General features: G+C 34.8%; 1 protein-coding gene across 6 annotated transcripts in view; it reads left to right on the top strand.

Annotated features, from left to right (window-relative positions):
• MAP3K7 (mitogen-activated protein kinase kinase kinase 7) overlaps positions 1 to 26,343 on the top strand; it is a 47,660-nt gene extending 21,317 nt beyond the window's left edge. The window contains exons 8-19 of one of the 6 annotated variants that reach the window (XM_062489879.1): positions 540 to 670; positions 1,110 to 1,191; positions 2,330 to 2,481; positions 3,063 to 3,222; positions 5,791 to 5,871; positions 11,995 to 12,062; positions 17,586 to 17,694; positions 17,992 to 18,030; positions 19,469 to 19,555; positions 20,367 to 20,428; positions 20,969 to 21,084; positions 23,146 to 26,343. In XM_062489879.1, the coding sequence (XP_062345863.1) occupies positions 540 to 670; positions 1,110 to 1,191; positions 2,330 to 2,481; positions 3,063 to 3,222; positions 5,791 to 5,871; positions 11,995 to 12,062; positions 17,586 to 17,694; positions 17,992 to 18,030; positions 19,469 to 19,555; positions 20,367 to 20,428; positions 20,969 to 21,084; positions 23,146 to 23,326 (1,268 nt within the window). In that variant the 3' untranslated portion in view covers positions 23,327 to 26,343. Of the gene's footprint in view, positions 1 to 539; positions 671 to 1,109; positions 1,192 to 2,329; positions 2,482 to 3,062; positions 3,223 to 5,790; positions 5,872 to 11,994; positions 12,063 to 17,585; positions 17,695 to 17,991; positions 18,031 to 19,468; positions 19,556 to 19,862; positions 19,868 to 20,366; positions 20,429 to 20,968; positions 21,085 to 23,145 lie in introns of all 6 variants that reach the window. The other 5 variants (XM_062489883.1, XM_062489880.1, XM_062489882.1 and 2 more) reach the window with 5 other exon arrangements.
• The last annotated feature ends 556 nt before the right edge of the window (positions 26,344 to 26,899 follow it).

The raw sequence follows: 26,899 nt of genomic DNA, 5'->3' as shown, positions 1-26,899 counted from the left end.
CCATGAAAAAGTCACACAAAATTGGTAGTTCCAGTACCTATTAATTTTCCAGGATGTTCTTAGGACCAAAATCAACTTTCAAAATACTTCAAGTCTTTTGGGCTTTTTTTTTTTTGTTTGTTTGTTTTTTTCTTTTCCTGTTTTTTCTTTTTTTTCCTTGTGAATACGTCATAGGAACCGAAGACTTTTATTATTTGCTTCCTAGTTTGGCCTAGAATTTTATTCTTCAGAAAGAAGTAACATTTCATTAGCTTTTGTAATATGCTGTATGCATTTGGTCAATCAGTGAATGTATTCAAACCTTTACTGAATGAAAAGTCTAATATTTCTTTCTACTGCTGCTGTGTAGTGCAGTGGAACTTCTCTTGTCAGTTTTTGTTCATACAAGAGAAAATTAAGCACAAGCCAGTTCATTCAGATTACAATTAACTCTGCATTTTCCTTCATTTATTTAGCAAAATACTGGAGAGAGATGAGACACTCAGTTATTTTAGAGTCTGTTTAAAAAATTGAAGGGTGTTTTCTAATTCCAATTGCAGGTACTCGGCCACCACTGATCAAAAATTTACCTAAACCAATTGAGAGTTTAATGACACGTTGTTGGTCCAAGGATCCCTCACAGCGGCCATCCATGGAGGAAATTGTTAAAATAATGACACACTTGATGCGGGTATAAAAATTTATCTAAGTATTTTAATAATTTCTTAAACTATTAAACTGGGAAATTTATTTTTAAAAGGTATGCTTTTCATCCCATTCCAAAGGTGGGCTTGTATGTTTTCTTTTGCCTCTCTCTTTTTCACAAAAATTATCAAAATTACTGTATTAGAGAAGGGAAATAATTTGTCTTAAATATATATATACACACACACACACACACACCCCCTCTTTGGAGGTTTATAATAACTCATAATGGATTTGAGAAAAAAGCCAAAGTTGTGGCTGTATCTAATGTATTAATTTTTTTTAAATAATAGCATTCATTTATCCTCTAAATAAGTTATTAAGGTAATATATAATTTACACTTATAAATTATGAGGTACTGTTTAAATAATTTAGAAACAATTGCTAATTACTTTCATATCAAAAAATTACTGTTTTTTCACAGTACTTTCCAGGAGCTGATGAGCCTCTGCAGTATCCTTGCCAGTATTCAGATGAAGGCCAAAGCAACTCTGCCACTAGCACAGGTACATTTGTATAAGTTAGAGAAAAAGAACAGCAACGTGAAGTGATACAGATAGATTATAAAGCACATTCTTATGTTGATTTTTGAACTCAAAATGGAAAAGATTTCCAAAATCTTGAGCATCAGTAGACCCTATTTCTTTTGTTAATGCCTCATACCACATTATATTTAGTGTTTTCAGTGAAATGGTTTTGCTGAAGTGTACATGTAATGAAAAAAAAAAAAGCTTATAATAAAAGCTGTCTCCAAATGCCCAGGTTTAATATCTCCATTTTTTCCCCATAAATGTTGCTAGCATTTGACACTCTTTTACTCGTATGTAATGTTTAGGAGCTGTTAATTTAAAATTTTTCACTATTCCTGAAAGCTTTAAGTTGCAATCTCCACAATTTAAACTTGTATTTGTTTTACGATAAGCTGCAGTAAATACAGTAATTTAAAATAAGTGCAAGAAAAATTACGAGAAAGGTGGATGGAACAAAATGTGGGCTAGACTTTCTGGTAGTTTTGCCCTCAAAGAAATCCTTTTAATAATAATAAAAAATCATTTCATTTTCTCAGTGTTTAGAGTACATTTTTTGCCACTTAAGTAGTTTTTAATCTTACATGTCTTCAGCTTCTTCTGCTTGGTTGGATTATTTTCTGTCTCCAAAGAAATTGCTGCTCTTTTGGATAAAGCTTCATAAAATCTTTGCAGCTTCAGCATTTCAGTGACTTTACTAGTGTTTTTGCACCTCTCAGCACATGATTTAAAGACCTAATTTATCACTTCAAACTGTGAATATGTATCTTGGCTGATATTTTTCAGATATTTGTGCTCCTTTGTGGTTAATGATAGTCTTTGTCATTAATTGTGAATGAAGTTGCTGTTGTGTTGTAATATAACAGCTACCTTAACGATTTCAAAGAGAGGTAAAGATTGACTTCAGAATGTTATCACAGTATTTAGTTACATATTCCTTTTTTACTCCTCTTGCTTCTTATAGTAATTGTTCTGTAGCAGTGTTGCAACTTGTCTTTCACTGAACGTTTTCAAAGTTTTGCTTTAAAGGCAAGTTAGACTTCTGAGAGCTTGCCTGTGAAGAGACACCCTTCAGTGTTTTTAGTGGGCATTCTTGAATGCATTTACTGGCTTCTAGGTTCATTCATGGACATCACTTCTACAAACACAAGTAACAAGAGCGATGCTAACATGGAACCAAGTGACTTCCAAGGAGCTTCTACCAATGACACTATCAAACGTTTAGAATCAAAATTGGCACAGCAAATCAAAAGTACAGCCAAGCAGCCGGTAAGCCAACGTGTGCAGTTTTGAACCAGAGTAACAAAATGGACTTGAGTAGACATAAGTGTTGTATCTGCTCTGAAACATGTGTCCTCATTGAAAATTGTGCAAAATTTGATCCCCTTAGTTATAGATCAAGAATATGAAAGGGGGAGAGTATTGTATGATTCCAAAAAGGTAAACTGGAAGGCTCTAATGAAATGTAAAAAATAGTTCATTGTATTTAAAGGGATTTATTAGATTTTTTTTTTTAAAGTTTGAAAATTGATGCCTTAATTTATAACCAGAATATTAGTATTACATGAAAGGATTAAACATTTAGGTGAATTTTGAAAATACCTTGGTTTATTTCAAGTAGAATGCAAAAATACAAAGATTCTCTTATTGGCCTAATTCTGCTGATTTTTTTCAAAGCTGCAGATACTTCATTTGTGTACAGCAATAATAGTTACATTATTGCCGTTTATTGTGTAATAAATTTTGAATCTTGTCCCTTTGAAAACGCACATTGTAGAAACATGCTGTTGCATATTATGGAGGGGTTTCTGCAGAATTTTCTTTTCACACAATGTTAAACTGTTAAACAGAGTGACCCTGGCCGTTTGAGTTTGCCCCCATCTCGTGGGAGCAGTGTTGAGAGCTTGTCAGATGTTCGTGCACGACCACCATCAGCCCTTGTTTCTGGAGAAGCCAAAAGGATGAGTGCTGACATGTCTGAAATAGAAGCAAGAATAGCTTCCATCACAGGTAAAATTTAATGATGTTTGGGGAGTAGGCTAAGGAATTGGAAAGAAATAAAGGAAGAAAGAGAATGTAAAACATGCATAGTCTTACAGAAAGTTGACAACAGTAGCCATATTAAAATACATAAGGTATTCCTGCAGTCTTGATTGTCCTTTATTAATTGTGGGGATGAAATGCCTTTATTTAGAATTATACACACAGCAAGAGTGAGTATTTTAATTGAGTATTTTGAACGTTTTAGAGATTTTGTTGAATTAGATTTTTATGTTTTTTAAAATTGCGTTATGAGACTTCGAAATACCAGTTCTATGCCAAATGCACAACTTTCTCCTTTTTATCTGAAATAGTGTTATTGCATCTCTGCTAGCATAATTATTTATATAATAACATTTTCTTCAGGGTTGTCTCTATAATACTTTTTAAATTAGGAGGTAGGTTTAAATTTCAGCATATTCCCAAATAAGCTTAAAAATCCACTTTGACAGATTTCAGAATGAGAAATGTAATCAGATTTTTTCACCAGGTTAAGAAAGCATTGTATTTTTTTAAAAAAAAGCTACAGGTGTTTTGCCAGATTTCCTTCAGATATAAACTGTCATTTCTAAACCTTAAATCTTTGAGAGAATTAGAATTTATCTGTAAGTATAAATACATAATTTTATGGTGAAAGCAATCTTGATTCATCCCAGAAGAGTGAATTAATAAAAATGTGTACGCTTGGCAAACACTTTCTTGTCTCCTTTCTTCATCAAAGATATTGTTTGTTAATATATGTAAACTTCAGGTTTTAAGTTTCATATGTGAAAGTTTTTTGTGTTATGGTATATAGCCACAGATTTAAATAATTAACTGAAATTACTGTGGTTAGTTCAGGGCTATTTAGTTGTTTCAGTATTTTTCTACCAATATGAAAATTAGGGTACTTGAGTAACTGCAATTAATAAGGAATTACACATCAAAATTCTGGCTTTCTTGTGCACCATGGCTATTTCATTTTTGTTCTTCATTGCGTTATGATTACTCCAGGATCTTGTTTTACTAAATACTGAGGTACTGAAATAATACTTATCTTGCCCTAAATTCTTTTTACTTTCATGTTTTTATTTTGAAGCCTTATTCCAAAATCTGTCCTTTGTATTGTTAGTCTTTGATGGAGGACTATGTAGCACATGTCACCTTGAATATCTCTAAAGGTTTCTTAACACAGAAGGCATCTGTGTAGTTACTTGGTAATAACACCATGCTGGTTTTATTTTAAAACATGTCAGGACTCACTTTGGTCACTGACATTCTTAATGTAACTTCTTGACGTTAGCAGAGATAACCTTTGTACGAGTTTTTAATTCTCCTAGTTTGTCTTCTTTAAGTACATTGCTCTGAAATAATTATTACTATTCAGAATAATCTAAGGGCTGTTTGGGGTTTTTTATGACTGTAGGGTTTCGTTTTCTTGAAATAAAAGTACGTATTGAACATACTATTTTTGGTTTGGGATGCTTTGGGTATTTTTTGTGGAATTGCTTCATGCAGTAGTGGACTATGAAAAATGAGGTCAAGCACATATGACCGTAATTTTTTCAAAAAGAAGTGAAACAGCACTGTATTGGTTTTGATTTTTTTTTTTTAATCTCATTGACTGTGTGACAGAAATAATATGCTGTGAACCTGAAAAAAACCTGCATGTCTGGGGGAGGACTGGGCTGTTAAATCAGGTTGAAAATTTTTTGATCTTATTCCATCATCCTTTAGATTAAATGCAAGAGTAAATCATGTAGTGCACATCACCATTATTTACTGAAATGAGTATGCTACAATGTTCTGCCTTTGGGAGATGTATTCAAATTTTTCTCTAAATAGGAACTATTCATTTTAAACTACAAAATTGTAAAATTTAAAAAAAGTATGATTAGATTTTATTTTAAAATGTATAATGTTTCTTGAACATTATTCAAAAATGAAAAAGCTGGTAGTTATATCCAGTTTTCAAAACAAACAATTTTCACTGGTAGGACAAAAGAGTAACCAGCAGGAATGATTGTCAGTTTTAATAAAAGTGAGCATTTTTTCAGAGATAGATGAGATTTGCTTTGAAAGGAGGTGATTTAAAGAAACAGAAGTACCTAGCAATTAGATTTTTTCTTAAAATAGTTTGTACCCAACACTAAACAGAAAATGTTAGTTAAGTTCAGGCAATCAAGTTTTGGTTTTTTTTTTTTTTTCTGAATGTACTGGTGAACTGAAATAATTTAATGTATTCTCTGGTTGGATAATTACATTTGGTTTTCCCTTCTGTGTTGCCATGCTGCTTTCTGTGTTTGACTTTTATGTTGCTAACTATAACTAATTACACTGTGTTGTAATGATGGCTAGTTCTGCATTTTTTGCTTTTTAACAGTTGCTTTACTATGTGTAAGCATGAGTGGAAGGCAATGCAGTTTATTCTGCATGACACATTTTTGCATGAACTCTAGTTTAACCAAGTATATGAACAATGCAGTATTAGGAATTTAATAATTTTGCTCTTGCCATTTTAGTGTTTTGCATGTGTATTGTATATGTGTATTTTTTCAGCCTATTCCAAGCCTAAACGAGGCCATCGTAAAACTGCTTCATTTGGCAACATTCTGGATGTCCCTGAGATCATCATACCAGGTATCGCAGACCAGGTGAACGGGTCAATTGGTTAAGATGCCGGAATAATGATCAGACTGCTAAAATACTTCTTGCTCCAGTTGCTTTAGGACAGGTCCAGAAATTATCCCACTAAATTTTTTATAATGCTTCAGTAAAGAGGAGCATGATATTTTACTACAAACTAACTTTTATCAGTAAATTATTCAGTCTTCTAATTCAAATTTACTTCTACTGATAAAGGACTTTTTCTCTAATGATCTTGGTGTTCAGAATCTTCTTAGAGAGCAGAATTTTATATGCAGTCTTGTATTGGAGTACCTCATTTGGTGAAAATGGACCTAAGTTGAAAAATTCCTGTCTAGGTAATTGTTTTACCCTGATCTTTGTTGTGTTTGGGCTCTCATTTTTAATCAGATAATAGTAGAACCAAAAACTATGGTAAATTATGTACAGAATTTTAGATCCATTTGATATTTGTGATTAAAACATTAACACTTAGTCTGTGTAATTTTTATATTTGACTGCACTTTTCTGGGGCTAAAATATGTGTGCATGAGGTATTGCTGTTGTGTTTAAGTTAGTGCAAACTAAAATTACTAGGAAAGGCTTCTGATAGGAAAAAAATTAATATAATCAGGCACCATGGGTGGGAATATCATTTGGGACTTTAATGAATAAGTCTCATGTATCCCAAGTCTTTTTTTAGTTAGTAGCATGATGTTTTTCTTTCTTTCATTTCATACTTCTCAAAGCCTAAAAATAAGTATAATCAATCCCAAGCTGTGAAAGGCATACCATTAACAGAATGCAAGTCACTTCAAAATGATATGTCAGGGACAGGAAATGCAAGTGATAGTATCTAGAAATCCACTAAAAACTTTGTTCCTCCTATTCTAAATTTGTCATCTGAGGAAGCATCCTTGTAAATCTTGTTAGGTATTATAAAGTTGAGTGCGAAAGATAATTTTCTACAAGAGTTTCTTTCTAATAACTTTATTGAAGGTTACAGTAAAAATGCAGAATATAATATAGTAGGTTCCAAAGAGCAATAGCACCCATAAAAATAAAACCTCTTTGGCACTGAGGCTAACAAATTGGCAAAAAAAGTTTGCTGGAGTAACTTTCCACTGTAACTTTCAAGCAGTCCTGGCCTGCACTGACATAAATTAAATAAATCCTGAGAAAGCAAGGAAAGCGAAAGTGAAGACATCTGTCCAGTTTCGGTGTTAACTCGTGATGAGGACCTGGTAAATAAGCTCTATAAGTTAATGAGTGCCTCTTGTACACTGTCTGCCCGTAACAGCATTGAGGCTTCCAAAAAACCTTGAAACTTTTAGGCAATAATGAAGAAGTCAGTGTGATATAATACCATGTTGTTGTCACAAAATAGATCGTACCAGTCTATTGATTTCTTAGTTAGGCAGAGGCAGTCATTAAAAGTTCTTTACCTGATCTATTTTAATTGAACTTGACAGGATGGGAATTTCAAGATAATTTGGAATATGAAAAAATAGAATCCTGTAGAAATAAAAAAAGGTATTGTGTTGGTGCAAGCATATTAATGAGTTTTCTCAAAATTTACTCCCAAGGTATTTAAATCAAATGAGCCATAATAAAATCCCCTGTTAATGCTTTATCAGAAGCAACTATTCATTAAAAGGAGAATTATACTATCACATACGGAGAATTTTGCTGTGACTGAATATGTGAATAGAAATAGGGTAAAATCCAGAGTCATGTATTAACAACAGTTTCTACTAATAAGATAACATGGGACCATAGCACATGCATGCAGATTAATCCCAGGTAGTATGAGCCACAAATGTAATGTAGCTGTGAAAAACTGAGATCTTAAAGTTCATTTCCGGGAAAGATAAATAAGCACTGACACAATTACTGGCCCTTGTGGAGTTTGAATCAGGAATTGAATATACTGTTCTGGTCAGCCATATAAAAGAAACATGCAAAACAAATTTGAAAACAAATCTAAAAGCATGGTTTTTTTTAGCCCACAAAATGAAAGCTGAGAATGAATAATTATTTTCTATAGATGAATCTGCAGTTAAAAGCTGGGAAGAGAGAGCTACTTAAGCTAAAAGACAGTACTGGCTCTACAGAAAGAATATGTAAATTGTCTGCAAATAAATCTGGGCTTTATGCTGAAAGTTTTCCGGTTGTCAGAACAGCTTTCCAGTAATTATCCCAAAGCCAGAAAAAAATGAGGCTAATCATTACATGACAGAATGTGATCATATTCCCAGTAAATGAATTATATTTATCTGTATATTTCTCACTTATTCCCTTTCTTTACTCACTCAGCACAAGGACATCAGTTCTGGCCTCTGTAAACACACTTGTTGCTTTCTAGACCCCTAAGCTTCTGAGACCCCCCCCCAACTGGCAGCACCAGCTCAACCCCACCCAGTTATGTTCCATACTACTTCTGCCACAAACCCTGCTCCTCCGGACTTCCCTGGGCACGTCCCTCGGTGGGGCGAGCAGCTCATCCCTGTCCTTGGAGCCGCACAAGTGCCGGTCTGTGGTGCTGCCTGGAGTTGTGCTGAGCACATGGTAGAGCAGCTGCTGCCCGGAGAGGGGAAGCACCAGGCAGGCATTTTACCGTGAGTCAGCTGCTTTGGGCAGGGCTATTTTGGAAGTATGAGTACTACATCTGCTATCATTGGGGGTTTTCGTAATGTGTTGCCTCAACTGCATTTCATCCATGAACTGATTATGCTTCCGAAGTCGTAAAATACATACTTTATCAATTAAAGGTAAAATATTGGCAGAAGGGGAAGTTTTTAGAATGTATTTGCTCTTCTTTGTAAATAAGTGAATTTAGAGTGAATAGAACTATTTGTTCGTTTAAGATGCTATTTTGTGTTACTAGCTTACAAAACTTGAAAACTGAAAAATGGGTCAGATAATTCCTCCTTTGTGTAACAGCTTAGTAAATGAGTTTGCAGTGGTGATATCCTGCAACCAGATAGCCTAGTGATGTATCAATTTTTTTTTTTCATTTACAGTACGCATAGTACAGGTTATAAGCACCAACTTTATTTTTACATACATATTTTTATATAAAAAATAAAAACCCTACTAAGTACAAAAATATCTTTATGTTTAAAGAAACAAAAAAATCTGAATTCTAGTTTGTGTACATTGTTAATAGAAACCATTCAAGCAGCATCTAGCTCATTTACCTACAAGTACAGCCTTCTCTTCACCATGCATTTACCATGTGTGCATTTGGCATTGTAATTCTGTCATCTGAACCTGCCATGGCATTACGATTTTTATAGCATTGACACTGCATAAATGATTACTCAAGGTAGATGCATTTTGTAGAGGGTCTTTAGAAAGTGGATAGGAATTATGTATGCTGTAAGATCTGTAATTTTTCTGTCTACTTCTAAAATCAGTGTATGCCAGAAATCCCACCCTTGTCTTCCCAGATCACTTGATTCTTCTGGAATTCAGATCAATGTTTTAACTTCTTCAAAATGTCTTGTAGCACTGTTAACAGTCACTGCTCATCCTGGACTGTGAGAGAGGCTTGAGCCCTGTAGGTGTGTAAGGAAGAGAGAGGACTGTGAGTAAACAAGAAACTGTAAAAGGAGATTCAAGTATCTGCTAAAGGGCAGGGAGGAGAGGTCATAGCTGGTCTGGATATTTGGCGGCTGGATGGGGGTGGTGATCAAAAGCTTAGTAAGTTGTACAATTTATTTTTGCCTAGACTATGTGGGGCAGGACATGATGGAAGTTTCCTGTTCCTTTAGAATTTAATTTTAGAAAATAAACAACACTATGTGAAATGGGTTTTTCTGAGGACATGAAGTATGTTTGTAACATTTGCTTTTTAATCTTAAAATTCCATAAACCACAAAAAGCCTGACAATATGCATCAAGACACTGTGGATTAACTTCTGTCCATGTACAAATCTCTTAGTTTTTATAATGAGGAAAGTTATTTTTAAATGGAGGAAAAGTATAAAGAGAGAGGAAAGCATAAAGAAGTACCCATGATCTTTTCATATATTTTTGTTGTGTCATATAGTACATTTTTCAATTGACATTTTTCTTGAATCTGGAGCAATAAGTATTTGTTGATTCGTAGTCTGTTTCTGCCTTGTTGAAGCTATTTGCCAGATGTCTGCAGTACAATACTAATTAAAATGGCATTGCCTAGTAGAGCTTGCTCTTCCTTCATGCTACTAACTTGAAGATACTTCATTTAAAGGTGTTCATTTTTTACAACGGTAGTTTTGGCCCCTCTTTCCCCCCGCCCCCCATCCCTTCACTTCCCGCAAGGCATCTTCTTTTCTTTCTTGCACCACACCCTGATTATTTTAACATTTTGGCAGCCATGTTCTAATATTTCAGCAACACATGTGCTGGGTTCCTTAAATTCACAAATGTTGCTAATCTGAAATGAGAATTTCAGATATTTTTGCAAGCCTGTTCAGCTGAGCTAATTTTATAACAGTGTTGTTGAATGAAATGTGCACATAATTTTGTATCAGTCGTGGGTGGATTGCACATATGTTGAATATTGAGCTGAGCTGTGGCAGCCAGATGAAATATCCACAGCACAAAATTCTATTAAATGTATAATCTTGTTTGTTAAACGATTACATAGTGAAAAAGTTCACTGGAAATGAAGAAGCTCAGACATTTTGACATAGATTTGTCATTCACAAGATCCCAAGTATCAAAGTTTTAAACAGATTTAGTCATTCTCACTTAGGTAAGTATATACTTTCCCTGAATTTCAGAAGCAAAACATCAAGACTATAGAACAGTCGCAATTAAAATCCATTTGTAGTCAGGGCAAAAAGTATATTCCTGTTTTAGAGTCCTGCTTGATTTTCTTATATGCTTGTTTCTTATAGTACCTTCTGTAAATTTTTAAAAGTCATGACAAATTGATGAAGTGGCACTAAACATTTTGTATTGCTATTTTGTGGTAGTGTATTCCTATATGTAACAGTACATATATTTAAAACTTTAAGGGCTTATTAAATATATCAATGAATATTAAATAGTCTTACATTTCTGTAGTAACTTGCAATTCAAAACACGTGTCAGGATAGGCTTGGAGTCGTGGGAATGATGCTGAATGAGAAGTATCTGAAAGGTCAGCAATGTGATGCCTTTTGCAGAGCTTTGAGTGAGCTATGTTGGTGGCTGAGTGCGGGGCTGCTGGGCGAGGGGCTGCCATGGCTGCAGTACATGTTTCAGATGCTCCCCTCCAGTAGCAGAGTTACGTAATGCAGAGCTAAGAGCAAGAATTTTGAGCATTGTCAGCTGTTACTCAGGACATTTTGGTGTTTCCTTTTGGACAGCTGACCTGCTCTCAAGAGATAATATAAACAATCACTGTAATAAAAATCAAAGTAGCCAGAGAGATTCTGTTGCATAATCTCCTTTTATTTTTAAGGAGATTTTGTTTCCTGAAAATGCCTTTGATTGCTTGTCAGTGCTAATATTTAAACTGTTTTATGTAGCTGTCACTGGTAGATAATTGCGAACAGGTGGAAGAAGAGGAAAAGATTACAGCATTGTGCTTCCTAGGTTGATAGTGAGATGTGATTTAGCTGAACGGTCCCCTTTTCACACTTCTCAGAGCATGAGAACAGGACATAGTTTTGTTCCTCTGAAGGAGATAGGAGACCAGAAGGAAGCGCTTTCGCTTCTTACTTTTCTTGAGGGGAGTGGCGCACACGCAGAAGTCCTTGCTGTGTTCCTTGAGCAAGCCAAAAAGCAACAGGTTAAAGCTGGCAGCCTGTTATCTTCGCGGTTAGCTTTTAGAAATCCCCATAACGTAACGCACTTGAAATAGATGTCGTCATCAGCTCCTGCCCCAAGTACTAAGCCTGACCAAATACATGTGACAGAAGATGGTGGAGTAGAGTGCAGCAGCTATTCATGTGGTAGGAGTGGTTATTGTATTAGGGTGTACTTTTTGTTGACAGGCCAGCATGTTTTGAGTTAAAATTCTGCAGCTGTCTCTCTCTCCCCTTCTCTCACTTTGTCTCTGTGGATTTGTACAAATTCCAAGCTCCTCTGCAACAGTCGCACCCTTCTTATTTTGTTCTGAATATATTTCACTGGTTTGTTTTTGTTTTGTTTTTTTCCCAGCAGGAAACGGACAGCAGAGGCGCAGATCCATTCAAGATCTTAGTGTTGCTGGAACAGAGTCCAGTCAGGTAATGTCCTCATCTCTTCTTTGCCTTTCAGTAAAGTCAGCACCAAATCTGTATTGGGGAACCGATCGGGAAATCTTCACCTTTGATGCTTTCATAGAAATTATGTGGAAGCTTGGCAGACTGTAGTGTTGTTTGTATTGCATTGAAATGAGATTCCATGAGGGTAACTGTGAATGAGCTCTAGATGAGAAGCATTTTCTGTATAGCTTATGCAGTACTTTTTACTTTTATGTACATGTTTTTTTTTGTGCACCGCTTAATTTGGCTGAGGGCACATGTTACACGGGAAAGCCTTTTCATCTCTCTGTATATAGAAAGCAGTTGTAATTACTACTTACTGTGTAAAACAGCTACATATAGACTCTGCATGAAAGTAAAAAGCATGAGCATCAGTATAATAAATGTTGTGTATTATCAATCCCTGAATCCTGAATAGTGAATTACAGAGATATCTCTCTCTTTCTTGTGGAAAGTTTACAGCAAGGTATTGTCACAAAGTTTTGTTTAAAAAAAGCTGTTTCAAAAATACATTTTATAATAACATAGCTATTTGTCTGGTATTGTAAGTGCCATGGTAACAGAGACAGTGGTATCCTACATAACATGCTCCTAGTTAGATTTCAGTTTTAAATGAAAAAAGTATAGCTAATGCTTCATTCAGATGTGTTTATTTTGTGTTTTTAATTGGTTCAATAATTCGCAGAGGCTATTTGGTCCTTAGTGTGCATTGGCAATTTTGAGATCCCTACTATTTATTTGAGTGTGGGATTCTGGTGCTTAGCATATTCATCAGGTTAATCAGGTTTCCTTATTAAACATCCTACTGCAATAATCTTAAATAGGTGGTAAGTCTTGGGAAGTATAATTATCAGATAACCTTTGATTTTTCTTTAATTCCAAGGAGTATGATAGCCACAGAAACCTCATCAATCCTGTAGGTATTAGTAAATTTACTGTGTACGTCTACCACAAAATAACAAGCCTACATAATACATTTTAGTATCTTCAGAGAAGACAGGTCTGTTTGAAACTGATCTGCAAAATTTAGGAACTAATTTAGCCTATTCATTTAATTGTAGAATTAAAATTATGCAAGACTTGGGGGGAAAAAACTAAGTGACAATACTTCAATTATATTAAATTGTACTGATTGATGTATGAATATATTTAATTATAGCTTTTTTATTTAAAAGTTTTCATTATGTTCATCTTAATGAATGGTTGATATTTCAGATTTTCATAATTTGCTTCATATGTTAACAATTATAATAATCTTTCTTTGAAAGCTATTCTACTGCTTGTATGGGTGTTATAGCTAAATTGTCTTTGTGAACAGAAGGATACAGAAATTTTGTTTTAATGTTTACCTCACCAATTTCTCCTGTGGGTTTATAGAAGTATCAGAGTCACATTTTACTTTCTTGCTTCTAACAGTGTACATACTGGAAATGTATGTGGAAGAATTACAATTATCTGTTGCTATCCTGCAGTTTCTTTGGAAATATTATGGTAAAATCTGGAAAACATAATATTTTAACACGCATGAAAAATGCAGTTTCAAAGACATTTTTGCACTGTCCATATAGACAAATAATGAGTTTTTTATCCCCTTTTTGATGTGACGAGAGATTGAAAAGTCTGCTGAAATTAATACTAACTTTTGATGTATATGTACTTGGATATTAAAGAAAAAATTGAAAACAATGAAGAAACAGAGCACAATGTAATTATGGCTAAAGATCTAAGATTAATCTTTATGGGTTTCAATACGTCTGGATCTCAGTGCCTTGATTTTTTAATTAAAATTTTTGAACTGCTCTCCATACAAGCAATCTACAAGCCAAAGCAGAAAAAGCATCTGCATGGCATAGCTCTGGTCAGTTTATCCAATCTCCCCATACGCACCATACCATATATAGGGTATCCTTTCTAATGTGAAAATCCCCTTCCCCCTCCCTCCCTTCATTGCAAACATCCTTCTTCCCCGCATTCCATTTTCCCTTACACCCACTCTGCCGCACAGCCTTCTTCACCAAGCAGCCATGGCCCTGCATGCCTCTGCTCCCTCACCCAGGCCACAAAAGGCCCTGTCCCACTCAAAATTGAAGGATTGCCACGGTGCCTTTTTTCTGGCTTTTAACTATTTGGCAGAGGAAAGGTGATCAGAACTATTTTTATTGAATGTATTTTTCCTGAAAATTGCTGCTTGTCAGTAGAAAACTGTTCTCTTACAACTACTGGTTTTTAATTAGAAAGGTTTTCCAATTCAGAATGGATTTTTTCTTAAGGTGAAGGAAAACACCAAGTATGTATGTAAATACTCAAATATATGTATATATAGTATTAATTAATATACAATTAAAAATATATCTACACAATAAGTATTTAATAATATATATACCGCAGTTTGGGTGCTTACCTGAAAGGGGTAGACCAAGACTCTTGGTCTTGTGTACATGTTTTGACTGTTTTAGTTTGCCCACCTTGTATGTTTTATGATTGTATTGTCTATTTTATGTCTGTGTGCTCTTAAAAAAATTTTCATATCTCTGACAATTACTGTGTGTGTGTTTTTGAGGCACTTAAGGCACTTCACAGTATTAGTCTTACTGGTGCTCTCAACAGCAGACAGTAACAGCGCTTTACCGAGGGCTTTACTACTCAGCATCAACAGTTTAGATAGGGAAATTTTCTAGGTCAAAGGTTTGATCTTTGGATCAGCTGGTAGAGTGATTTGGTGTTTAAAACACGTGCTTAGGTCTGAATTTTCACAAATTTTAGTGCTTGGTGACCTTAGACTGGTCCTTACTCCCAAGTGACATGAGCAGTACAATGCAACTGTCCCTTCTACAGTTAAATGCAACATTTTCATTTGTTTCTGTCTGTATACTGTAATTTCTCCTTTTTTTTCTTTTTTTATTTGGAAATTAATTTTCTTCTGCCTATTTCCCTCTCCATGCACTTTAAAACATTGTAGTGTGTCATCTGCCTAGTGCTATTACTCTTGCCTAGACACCTTTATAACATAGATGTGCAGTCTCTTAACTGCAGCTACTAATATTTTTGGGGGATTTGAAGGAACATAGCAAATTGCTATTTATGCTGCATGCAGTCTTGACAAAATTTAATGTTTTATACAGATACTGAGAAGCATATCTGGCATAATGACCCAAGATCTGCAGGTTGTGATCTGATGCCCAGTGTGGTATCCATCTCCTTGCCTGTGTATCTTTCATTGGTTTTGGTGTTTTGTACTCATCTTTCATGGTACTATCATAAATACCAAAACTACCTACTTCCTCTTTTAAACATACTTTTGTTTTGTTTTGGGATTGTTGTTTTTTAGGGGAGAGGGGGTGTCATAACTGTTGTTGGGCCTTCATAACTTTCACAGTTTACTTTGAAATAAAAAAAATTACTCTGTAAAAGAAAACCATGTACTGACATGAACAGTTGAGAAGCAAGGTCAGAATGTACATGCCCACATGCATGCAAGCTAAGTGGGATAGTTTGGGGATCTGATATTGCATAGATGAATCATTCTGTCTGTGAGATTGTGAAATTTGTCACAGATGCATATTTGGGATTTTTTCTCCCCTTTCACAGCAAGATAAAATTCACAGATGAGATGAGGAAACTGGACTAGTAACTATGATTTCTCTAAATTAAACTTCAGGGAGGATTATTCCTCAGTGTGTCAGCTTTTCAAGACTGTAAGTCTTTGAGAAATGGAAGCTAAGAATGCCATGTGCGTTTGACCACCTGGCAAAGATGATTTGAGAGTAATCTGCTAGGAGGTCTGGAGGAAGCAAGGATGAAGGGGCAGCAGAAACTGAGTGCTAAAGTCCAGACACTGGTTTGCCTGCCAGAGGGGCTGCCATCCAGGTGGCCTAAAGCATCTCACTCAACACACACTCAAACACTGTAATCGAACCAGTGTTCAGTTTGAGAAACTTCCCTTCACCTTCATAGTGCTTTTTAGATATGCTTTAGATGTGATTGCTTCATTTCTATATCTACTGACTTTCATGTAAATAATATCAAGGGAAGGGTTTTTTTCGTTGGTGGACCAAAACCATCTGGTAAAGCACTGAAAAATTACTGTAACTTGAGTATTTCTCAGGTGCCATTCACTGTCTACTATAGATACTCAACAAATCTCTTTTTGCTTAAAGCACTTTTATGCTGTTACAAGTGCTTTCTCTATCTTCTGATCTTTTACATCAGCAGGGTGTGTTTATCATTCATATCTGAGGTCACTAACAGTAAGCTCAGCAATTTAAACTTTGCTTAGTGTCAACAAAGACTCCAGCAGAAAAGATTTTTCAAAATGCTTGATCCCATCATCTTGATAATATCCGTCAGATTATTTCTACAGTTTATTGTCCAGTTAACTAGATATTAACCTAAAACACAAAATACTTAACAAACGTCACAGAAGACAGACTGTGCATTTGAAATAATGGATGTTTCAGTGTACAGAATCTTGTTGGTCCAATTCTTTGGGCTGTTACTTGGCTGGAATCCTGAATTTTAAAACTTGAATTAAAGTAGGATATTTGGAAATAAAGTCATAATATTTAATGTATATTTGAGTACTTCTTTTGAAAAATGTTTAATGAATAATTTAATGATAAATACACCATCTTGAAAATAGTTCTATTTTAATAGTGTCTTTCCTTTTTCTTTTTACTTTTTCCTTTTTTCCTTTCCTTTTTCCTTTTACTTGCTGGGGCTTATAGTCTTAAATCCTTTGTCGTGTTAATTTAATGTCACTGAGGGAATATGTAAAATAGAAACATATATATTGTAAATAACATTTGTGAAAAAGCATCTTAGTAGAATAATGAAGTCTGGATTATGTTTTTGTGCTTTGGAGTGGAGGAATCAAACAGTATGTGAAATTTTGGTTTTCTTAATTTGCTTCGTGAGGAAGAATGTACTCATTTTGTGATTGATGTGCTTCAACTGACTGATCCTTTCTGATTAACCTTTTTTCATGTTTTTTAACGATTAATCACATAACTTCTGAGTTAACAAAAGAACCAGAAGAAAACCGTAGATTAATTCACAGTAGTCTAGTGCAGCTACTAAGCTGTATTCCTTTAATTGAAGGTAGTTCCGTTCATTGATTAAATGTTGGAAACAAACTTTATTTCCTCTTTATGTTACAGAGCTGCTAGATTTCAAAGAATGATGGTGTGAAAATCACTAGACATATTGTTATGATTTTTTTCTAAAGATCTTGAACACATTGTTCAGCATTGCTTTTTTTGTTATGCTGAATAGCAAAATTGTATCATTTTTTTTTTTATACAGTAAAGAAGAGATGGGGATGAAATTATCCCTGCAATGCCTGTAAAGTTGACCAAACCATCAGGAGAGCATTCAGGGTAAAGCTTGGGGAGGGAGAGTATTTTGAAGGATTATAGGTTCGGATTTCATCATTTTTTTTAAATTTATTTATTTTTACTGAACTTCTCAAAAAATCATATGTTAACTTGTTTTATTTTGTCATTTCAGGAGAGTAGAAACAGCAGTAGATCATCTAGTCCTAGTGTGAGAATGATCACTACCTCGGGACCAACCTCTGAAAAGCCAACACGTAATCCATGGACACCAGATGATGCAGGTAATCCTTTGTTTATTATGTAATTCTTTTGCCTGTAAAAAAATGAAAATATTTATTACATTACTGCTTTGTTTTTCACGTACACTTTAAGAATACTTTTTAATAGACTGTTAAATTACATAAACTTGCAAGCATTTTGCTCATAAGAAAGTACCGTGAATTGTAGTGATAGTAATATTTAATGATGACCTTGTTAGCAGTGGTTTTTTGCTATAGTGTGATTTTGGGGAAGTAGGGGAATAGACAACTTGGTGCATTTTAGTCTTGTCCATTTGTATTTTGAATGCACATTTAAAGATTTCATTGCCCTAACGTCTGGAATTAAATGTTACGTGGGTAAGCATCTGCTGGAGTAGGTTACTTCTGTTTACCATCTGTGTTGTAATTTTGCTTATGCCGAATGTAGATGTGCACACAAAATGGCTGGTTTTAAATGTGCTAGCTTGTGTCCATAGAAACATTGTAAATACTTCTGCTGTAGCATCACTGTTACTTCGTTATGAAATAGGATTAAGACTGAAGATAATTGAATAGTTCAATTTGATTTTAAAAGTCATAATGCATTCTGTTATGAAAAGAATAAGTACTGGACTGCAGGAAAAAATTGGATCCCCACAAATTCCATTTTAGAATATAAATAAAAGATACATTTTTGTTACCAAAATGTACATGTTGAATCTTAAACTTAGTCTCAAGATGGTACTTCACAGTGCCTCAAATTCTGTAATCTTTTTCTTGTGATCTTTTCATCTGGATGATCGGACTCTTTTCCTGTAACCAACTGCAAAATGGAAACTCATGTGGTGCCAGACTCTTGCACAAGCATATGTATATATAAGTAAACATGCATGCATATTTGCACGCTTGCATTTTACCAAATGTAAGGTGATTATGTAAGATGTACTCTTTCCCCCCCTGTGATAGAGGGAGGGCAACACACTCTTGTGTTTTGCTTCTCTGTTTTCTTCTTTCTGTCCTTTGTTGCTTTGCCTGGCCACGGTCAGTGCCTTGTCACTCATTAACTTTCCCAAGCCCTCGCTCACTGATGCAGCCCACCCTGGGCCCTCTTGTGCAGCATAGACCCCGAGTTGCTTTAGGCAGTGAGTACAAACAGGAATTGCTGCCTCACATTGGAAGCAAGCTCTTACCTGGTCAAGAGTTCATTGGGAACTGAGAGCTACAAATCGTAAGCCAGTGCAAAAAAAGTTTATGCCAAGTTTTTTGTCTTAAATGCAGCACAGCACTAGAGCTAAAAGTCAAATCTGTTTTCTGGCCCACAGACATCCCTCACCTTATACTCAGGTAAATACAAATGTGGCCTATGTACATTTTTGCTTGCTAGGTTTATGTAGGCCATGCACAAAGAATTGTTCAAATTTCTGAAGAGAGAAATAATTTTGGTTTTCTGTAAAAGATGCTACATTTTTAATTTAATGAAGCAAAATGATAAAACAAGGATGCAGCTGAATATTTGCAGTTCTGTGATGTGGTGCTGAAACAATCAGCAACGTCACCTGAAGCATTTAGATGTATTGATGTATTTTTGAAGCATTGCAGTGATTCCATCCATATATGGCAGTAGTCTTAATGTAGGGAAGGACTTCTCATGATTGCATTTAAGATACCGTGGTGATTAAGTCTCTGGTTTTAGGCTTGTTTTCTTTTTCTTTCTCCTTTTTGTTTTTGTTTTTAACCACCTTCCAGTTTCCTTACAAGCATACACTTAACCACTTTTTCTCCATTCCCACCCTCTTATTTCTGTTTCCTTTTGAAGCTGCTCTTGGAAATAGCATAGTCTTTGAGGGCAACACGTTAGTTTCTCTACCACGACTTCTGTGTGGCAGGTGCTTTTGGGGTATGGGTAAGCAGCCCCTTTTTTTTCCCACCTACCCTCCTCCATATAATCCTCTAGTAGCAATTATGCAGCTGTAAAATTAGTAGTTTCTCCATGTGTCTTTACTCCTGTGTCTCTTAAAGCTTAACGGTAACCTTGTGATCCCCAGATTGTGGGCTACTGAAAGATAAGAATGCAGATACGTACTAAATCTTGAACGAAAGCTCTAGAGAAATCCAGCGTAACTGCAGTGTAAGAAGAGAGCAGCCATGCCCAGGAGACAGATTGGTTATTGGGTTCCTTGCTACCCACAAAGTATCTATATGGAGCAGAGAAGATGTCCTAGAGCATGTTGTGAGGAAGACAGAGACCTCACTGGGAGCAGGTTTCAGAACTGAGCGGGAGGTTGTGCTTATTTTATTTTGGCAGAGCTGATTTGCACAGCTTCTAATTTTAAAATCATTAGATGCATGGGCTGGCGGGCTGATCCTTCATAAACAAGAATGAAATGGCAAATGTTTTATAAACAGAAATGATCACAAACTGTACAAAAATACTGTTTTTAAAATCTGTGTGCTGTTACATGGCTTCTAGAAATGTAGGTTTATAACCATAATTTTTTTTTATTTTTCCTTGATGTGAGAGACCATACTTTAGATGTTCCTATCAGAAAAACAAAATTATTCATCTGCCTTGGGATTGGAACGCTGCTATTTCCATCTGCTTATCCACATTCAGATTGTGTATTGTGAAATTACTTAGACTTCTTGTTTTTTGTCCTGTAAGAACAGAATTAACTCTTTTTAAATACATTAAAGTTTTCTTGGTATTGTTACAGAGACCAATGGGTCAGATAACTCCATCCCAATGGCATATCTCACATTAGATCATCAGTTACAGGTAATAAATATCTAGTTTATTAGATTCTCAAGTTTGCATTTCATTCTAACATGTGACTTTGGGGCTGCAAAATATAGTGCCACATATTTACCTGGGTTTATGTTCTGTCTAATTTTTGACCAAGGCTAAAAAAGATATATTATGTAATCTGAGATTGGTTGACTCAGGTTTGATCAAGCTATTAAAAACAAGCCTTGGGAAACATGATCCTTAAAACCAAATGTAAGCTGAGTTTGACTGTCAAAATAAGACATTATTTGCTTGAGTGTTACTGTATCAAATTGTTGTATACACTTTATTTTTTGTGTGTGGGATTAAACACTGCTTTGACTTTTGTGACAAGTGTCTGATTAAAAACTTCAGATTTGAGTTAACTTTGACATTGATGCAGTAATATTTTCCAGGACATGGTTTCACACTTATTTTTAAAGGCTAACTGGTTTTTAAAAGACTGTTATAAATACACTGCAGAGACATTCTAACACACTATTTACTAAGATATCAGTTCATTAGTCTTTAACATGTCTGATTTATTTTCAGCCTCTAGCACCATGCCCAAACTCCAAAGAATCTATGGCTGTATTTGAACAGCACTGCAAAATGGCACAAGAATATATGAAAGTTCAGACAGAAATTGCATTGCTGTTGCAGAGGAAGTAAGTGAAATGTGTTTAACCTTTCCTGTTCTTCTGTGTTTCCTGTACACAAAGTCTGTGTATAATGATAAAAATACATCATAAAAAGTAAATAATAGTCACTGTAGCTATGATTTTTGGCTTTATGAAGTAACATTTCGTAGGGCATAATTATTTTCCAACCTTAAACTCAGAAATACTCAGTACACATGAAATATTTAGAGCAGGTAATTGAAAGTTCTAATCAATATCAAGACTCTTCTTCTGTATAAGTCCTACTTAAGTCCTGGCAAATCTCTGTAAAAAACTGGTAATGTTTGTTTGTATCATCTCAAATGAAACACTTGAACTGTTAAAGAACCTTGGAATTTAATTTAGTACACTATCCATTAAAATATTTTCAATTGTAATTTATAGATAATTGTTTCATTAATGGATTATAGAATTTTGGGTAATATGTCAGTGTTACTCATTTTGCAGTTAGTTTTATTCGTATATCTGACTTTTGTCGAGCACTGCATTTATGACAATATTATCAACATTCTTCTTGTATTTTTCTGCAATGGGTTTGAGACCTGATGCTTAAAAGCTGTTATGTACTTTCTCCTTGTGCACTGGAAATAAACTTTACTCTTGCATTGTTTGCACATATAAGTAAGGCAGCTGCACATATTGTTGTATTAGGTCAAAAATTATTGCTGATTCAGAATTTGGGTTCATAACAAGTTCTGTTGTGTTCTGTTTCCCGATGCTGGGGACCAGTTTAGAGAGGTTGCAATCACACACTAGACCAAATAATCAGCTTGTGACCCACGGGTGTCTGAGCCACTGCAAGCAAGTAGTTGTTAATAGGGAGCTTGCCTTGGTGTTTGTGGATTAGCTAATGAGAAGAATACGTGTGTAAACCTTTTGTACAGTAGAAATAGCATAGAGAATGGGGGGAAATTATACTGTAAGATCAAACTCCTATCATGTATTCACTTCGGGCTTAGTATTCTGTGAACAATTGGTGTTTTTTCACATGTAACTAAAATTTTTAGATTTGATGACGAGATAGTGATGCTAGAGTTAATATCTTAATTTTGATTATGTTGTCCCCAGTGGTCAATAAATTACTTAAAACATATTTGTTTCAAAACAAATTTAATTCTCTACTTTTAGATTTCTACTGTTTTGGTTTATTTCCAGGAAGTTTGTGTTCACGTTTCTTTCAAACTGTTTTTTCTTAGTCAGGTTTTAATTATCCATAGGCATTAAAACAAAAAAAAAGATGATGGATGAATTTAATGCTGGTTAGGGTAGTTATTAGTTCAGCCCTCATACAATTACCAAATTTTCTTTAACTGTGATGAAAAACCATATGGCAACAATTAATTAACATGAACTTTCTCCTTTGCTATTTTGTTGCAAAAATGTTGCTGGCAGCTTGCCTTCTTGTCATCTCATAACAAAATAGTAAAGCGAACTGCCACATCAGTCTTGCAGAATAAATTATAGCAAGTTTATCAGTATGTTTGGGCCTCTAAACTCTTTGCTAAAGAAACACTTGAACACTTACAGCATAAATAATATGAAATGCCAGTTACAGAAGTAATATCCTTGATTCTACTTGTTCTCTGCTTTAACTGGTTCACGTCCAGACAGAAAAGAGCACTTCACTAAAAAGTTACAAAAGATATTGCAATTCTGTATTTTAAGTTGCCTTTTAGAAATTTAAAATGTGCATGTAGTCGCCTGAATTTGGAGTTGAATATATTTATGAAATTTTGTGTGGCTCCATAGGTGTTTTACTGTGACCTGTAAAACTACATCTGAAATACATTAACTAAAGGACAGTTTTAAAGACTGAGGCTCAGTGTCTCAGCTATTTTAAAGTGTAAATGTGAATTTGATTTGGAAGGGAATTTTTCCCCAGACTACATTAAAGCATAACATTCTTTTGTCAACTTCTTTTGCACAAAATACCAACAGCTGTGAGTTCAGATTGATAATCAACTACTGATTTGAAACATATGAAGTCATCTACACACCAATGGAAATAGACTGTAAATGACAATGGCTTTTTTTTTTTTTCCATTTCAGACAAGAACTAATAGCAGAACTGGACCAGGATGAAAAAGACCAGCAAAACACATCCCGTCTGGTACAAGAACATAAAAAGCTGTTAGATGAAAACAAAAGTCTCTCAACATACTATCAGCAATGCAAAAAACAATTAGAGGTCATCAGAAATCAGCAACAGAAGCGGCCAGGCACATCATGATTTCCTGGGACCTTTCAAATGAAAAATATGCACAGAAAAGACTGATTTTTTTTTTTTTATTGTTGTTATTTTCCTTTATTATGACAGCTTATGAGTGTTAGCTTCTTGGTGTGATCTGTACATGTCTGCTACACTTAACATCATTTAATTTTCTTTTTCCTAGGTGAAATCCAGTTCAACAGGTTAATTGAATAGGGTGAAAAAACAGTGACTTGAATTAACCAATAGCCCTCAATTTAAAGCAAGAAGAGTGGCTGTTTGCATGCTCCTTGTGTGAAGGCTAGCCTAACAAGTGTTGAGGAGGCTGCTAAATTGTGAGAACTTATTTTTAGTTTTTTGGTGTTTCCTCAGTACAAGCAAAAAAAAAAAAAAACCTTTCCTGTTTAAGAATGGTTTTGTTCCAGTGTCTCATCTCAAACTATTATTATGATAATTATTTTCATAATAAACTGAAACATGCACCAAGCTGCAGAGGTGATGTTGGCTGACCAGAATAATTCATGATGCATTAGTGATGCCTTTTACCTGTAGACATAGTGTAATTTTTCCACATGCAAAATGGTAGGCAAACTGATGCCAGCATTCTTGGTTCAGTGCTTGATAGCCCTGCATTTTGACTAATACATTTCTTGTAATCTTGCATTCATAAAGTATTTGAAGTAAAAGGCTGTATTTTGTTTACTTTCTTGGGGAGAATGACATGCAGTTTCATTTAAATACTGGCCAAAAGTTAAGGAGGTTATCACTAGACAGAATATCCCTTGTATAAAAGAGGTACAATCAAAAATATGTAAAAGCGTATTTTAAACCTTTAAATTTTTTATCCCTGTAGAATCATTGGAAGGAAATTCAGAAAGAAAATTAATACAGGACTTGAAAAACTTGTTCCCTTTATGGTTTTGCTCCCTTATTGATTTTGTTTCAGGAGGTTTTTTTCTTAAAACTTATTTGGTGAAAAGCTTTTACTGTAAATGTAATGAAGTTTGTTTTAGGTAGAGAAAGAAGAGTTTGGGGAAATGACTTTATTTTAAATAGCAAATTACAAAATAGAGTTGAGTATGCAAATAGTGGAAACTGTTAAGAAAACGAGGGAAATAGCTTAGATCTCCATCAGGAATCTCAGTTATTCCACTCATGTGAACATAGCTCACAGGAAGGTCATCACAGAATTCCTGCTGCCTTTGTGACTGAAGAATTGCATTTAATGAACCTGAGTGGAATATGTAATGCTCCGTGTTATTATTTACCATTATTACATAGGAGAAAATAATTACTTGTTTACATTGCAGATTGGTTATTTGGATTATGAATTAATTTTTAACTGGTACAAAAATGAGGCACTTCTATATACAATGATAAATTACTCCTTACATACATACGTAAGTTCTTGATGTTCTCAGTTACAGGCAGTGTTTTAATAGCATTCGTTTGCAAAATTAAAATAGGAAATTGAAGTTTTGCTGCTAAGCCCTATAAATAAAAGAGAAGTAATCTGAAATATGCTTATTTTAAATGAATGGTTACTCATACCCATGAGCAGAACTTGGAAAAGCCTTAAGGGGAAAAAACCTCACACTATTTTCTTTCTCTTCCTGCCTACATGATTGAAACCATTAATACTGTTGTGCTTATCTGTGAACAGCAAAGAGGACGAACAACTTACCGAACATGCTGTCTTGTAAATAAATCTATTGTTGGCAAACCTTTGGGAGATAGAAACCTTTCCCTCATTTTATTTAAATAAAGGAAAGGTTCTCATTCCCAAAACCTTAACAGATAATTTGATTAGTTAGCTGAAACTGATATTGGGATCAACTTAAGGGCACACGTATTTATAGCAAAATGTAATTGGGGAAGAAAATAACTCTAGTATTAGGAATAGCACAAGTTATCCAAAGCATTGCTGTTCACATACATCTGTCTGTCTACCAAAATGGAGACACTCAGTGATCAGCAGCTTACTTAACATATGCTGAAGCATTAAGTAGAACAGTATAAATACTGATGTTCAACTTTAGAGGCATTGATAGTTACATGCACAAAATCATTTCCCAGGATGGGTTTTGCATTTTGCTGTGTAGTAGAAAGAGGTATGCTTAAAGTAAATCAGTGTTGTATGTGAAAAGTCACTTTATGGCAAGGTTTGAATAATGAAGGTGAATGCAGTGATAAATTAATGGTACATAATACAAAAGTAATTTCTAGCAGTTGCTTACGATTTTTCAGGGTTTACATTAAAAAGGGTCTCCGATTATAAAATAAGTGCTGTGCTACTGTGCACTGCTGGCTTCGATCAGTAGTTTGGTTTTATCACTCTTAACTTTCAAAGGGAATTTGGTGTTTTGACTTTTTGCCTTCAAATTATCCTTTTCTTAATTTTGCCAAAAATTTAAGAAATACTTGCCCAGATTTCTCACTGAGGTTTTCCATTCAATGCAATGAAAATTTTTGTTTATCACTAAAAAATGAAAAAAAATTTGTCCACGATTATAAAAAAAAACTGTAAGGGTAGAACACAGCAGTTTGGGCTAAGAAGAGTTTAACAGCTTAACTTTCAGTGACCTTTATTGTTTTCATAAGGCTCTTGTTTTAAAGTTGTTTACAAATGTACTTTTTTTTCTGTTAAACTACTTGGACTGTTCAGGAACTTTTTTCATGTACTCTTCTGTTCAGTTAAAGCTGTTCCTCTAATAATGGAGATAAAACAGCTAGTTTTGGCTGGGCACTGCCTTCTCAGAAAAGGTAACAGGCTCTGCTTTTTGTTACAGTCTGTGTTTTGTAAGATATTGTGTAATTGAAGTATGCTTCTGTATACAATGCAGTTCTTCCAAAAATCCTTTTTTAGGATTTTTGGTTTGTTATTTTTTCTGAGGAGTTGAAGATTGTAATTCAAAACTTGTACATAAAATGGTGAATGATTTCATATGATTCAGAAATGAGCAGTGTGGCTTTCTGTTACAGGGTTTTACTGCTTTTTTCAGGAGTCTAATTAATAAAAGCTGAGAGATTTCCACAAACATGTAGTAATGCCCCAACACTTGCCCATAGCATCCATGATCTCACATGGAATCCCCACACTGGGTGGAAGATAATCATCATGCAGTTGTTCCCACTGCTGAAAAAACTTCTTCTGCTATGAATTTGTCCCTTCCTCTATGCAGAACTAGGGTGTAGGATGAATAGTCTTACTCATAACTGAGTATAAAGATATTTTAAGAGTGCCGTATCTTCCTTGTGGATATTCTGCAAAGAGGTAAGTGCTTGTCTTCTGTTGTTAAGTTCAGAAAAATTCCACTCCCTGGAACTTGTCAGTTTTGCTCATAATGGATATTACAGCTTGAGAGGTTCTATTGCCATACCAGAGACAGAGACTTCCCCCAGAAGTGTCTCATTGTCTGTGAAGAGCACAAAATTGTGCTTCAGATCCCTTCTGAAGTGTTCTGAGCAACTTAACCCTTTCAGGTGCCCTGCTCTAACTTGCCAGGAAAGTTTGAAAAAACAAGGGGAAAGAAAGAAGGTATCGCACATCCAATCCCACAGAATACAGATATCCCTGGTGAACTGGTTGATGAG

The sequence above is a fragment of the Cinclus cinclus genome, chromosome 3 (genome assembly GCF_963662255.1).
Source record: "Cinclus cinclus chromosome 3, bCinCin1.1, whole genome shotgun sequence".
Taxonomy (NCBI): domain Eukaryota; kingdom Metazoa; phylum Chordata; class Aves; order Passeriformes; family Cinclidae; genus Cinclus; species Cinclus cinclus.
The sequence above is the reverse complement of the archived record's forward strand: the minus strand, read 5'-3'. Positions and strand labels throughout refer to the sequence as shown.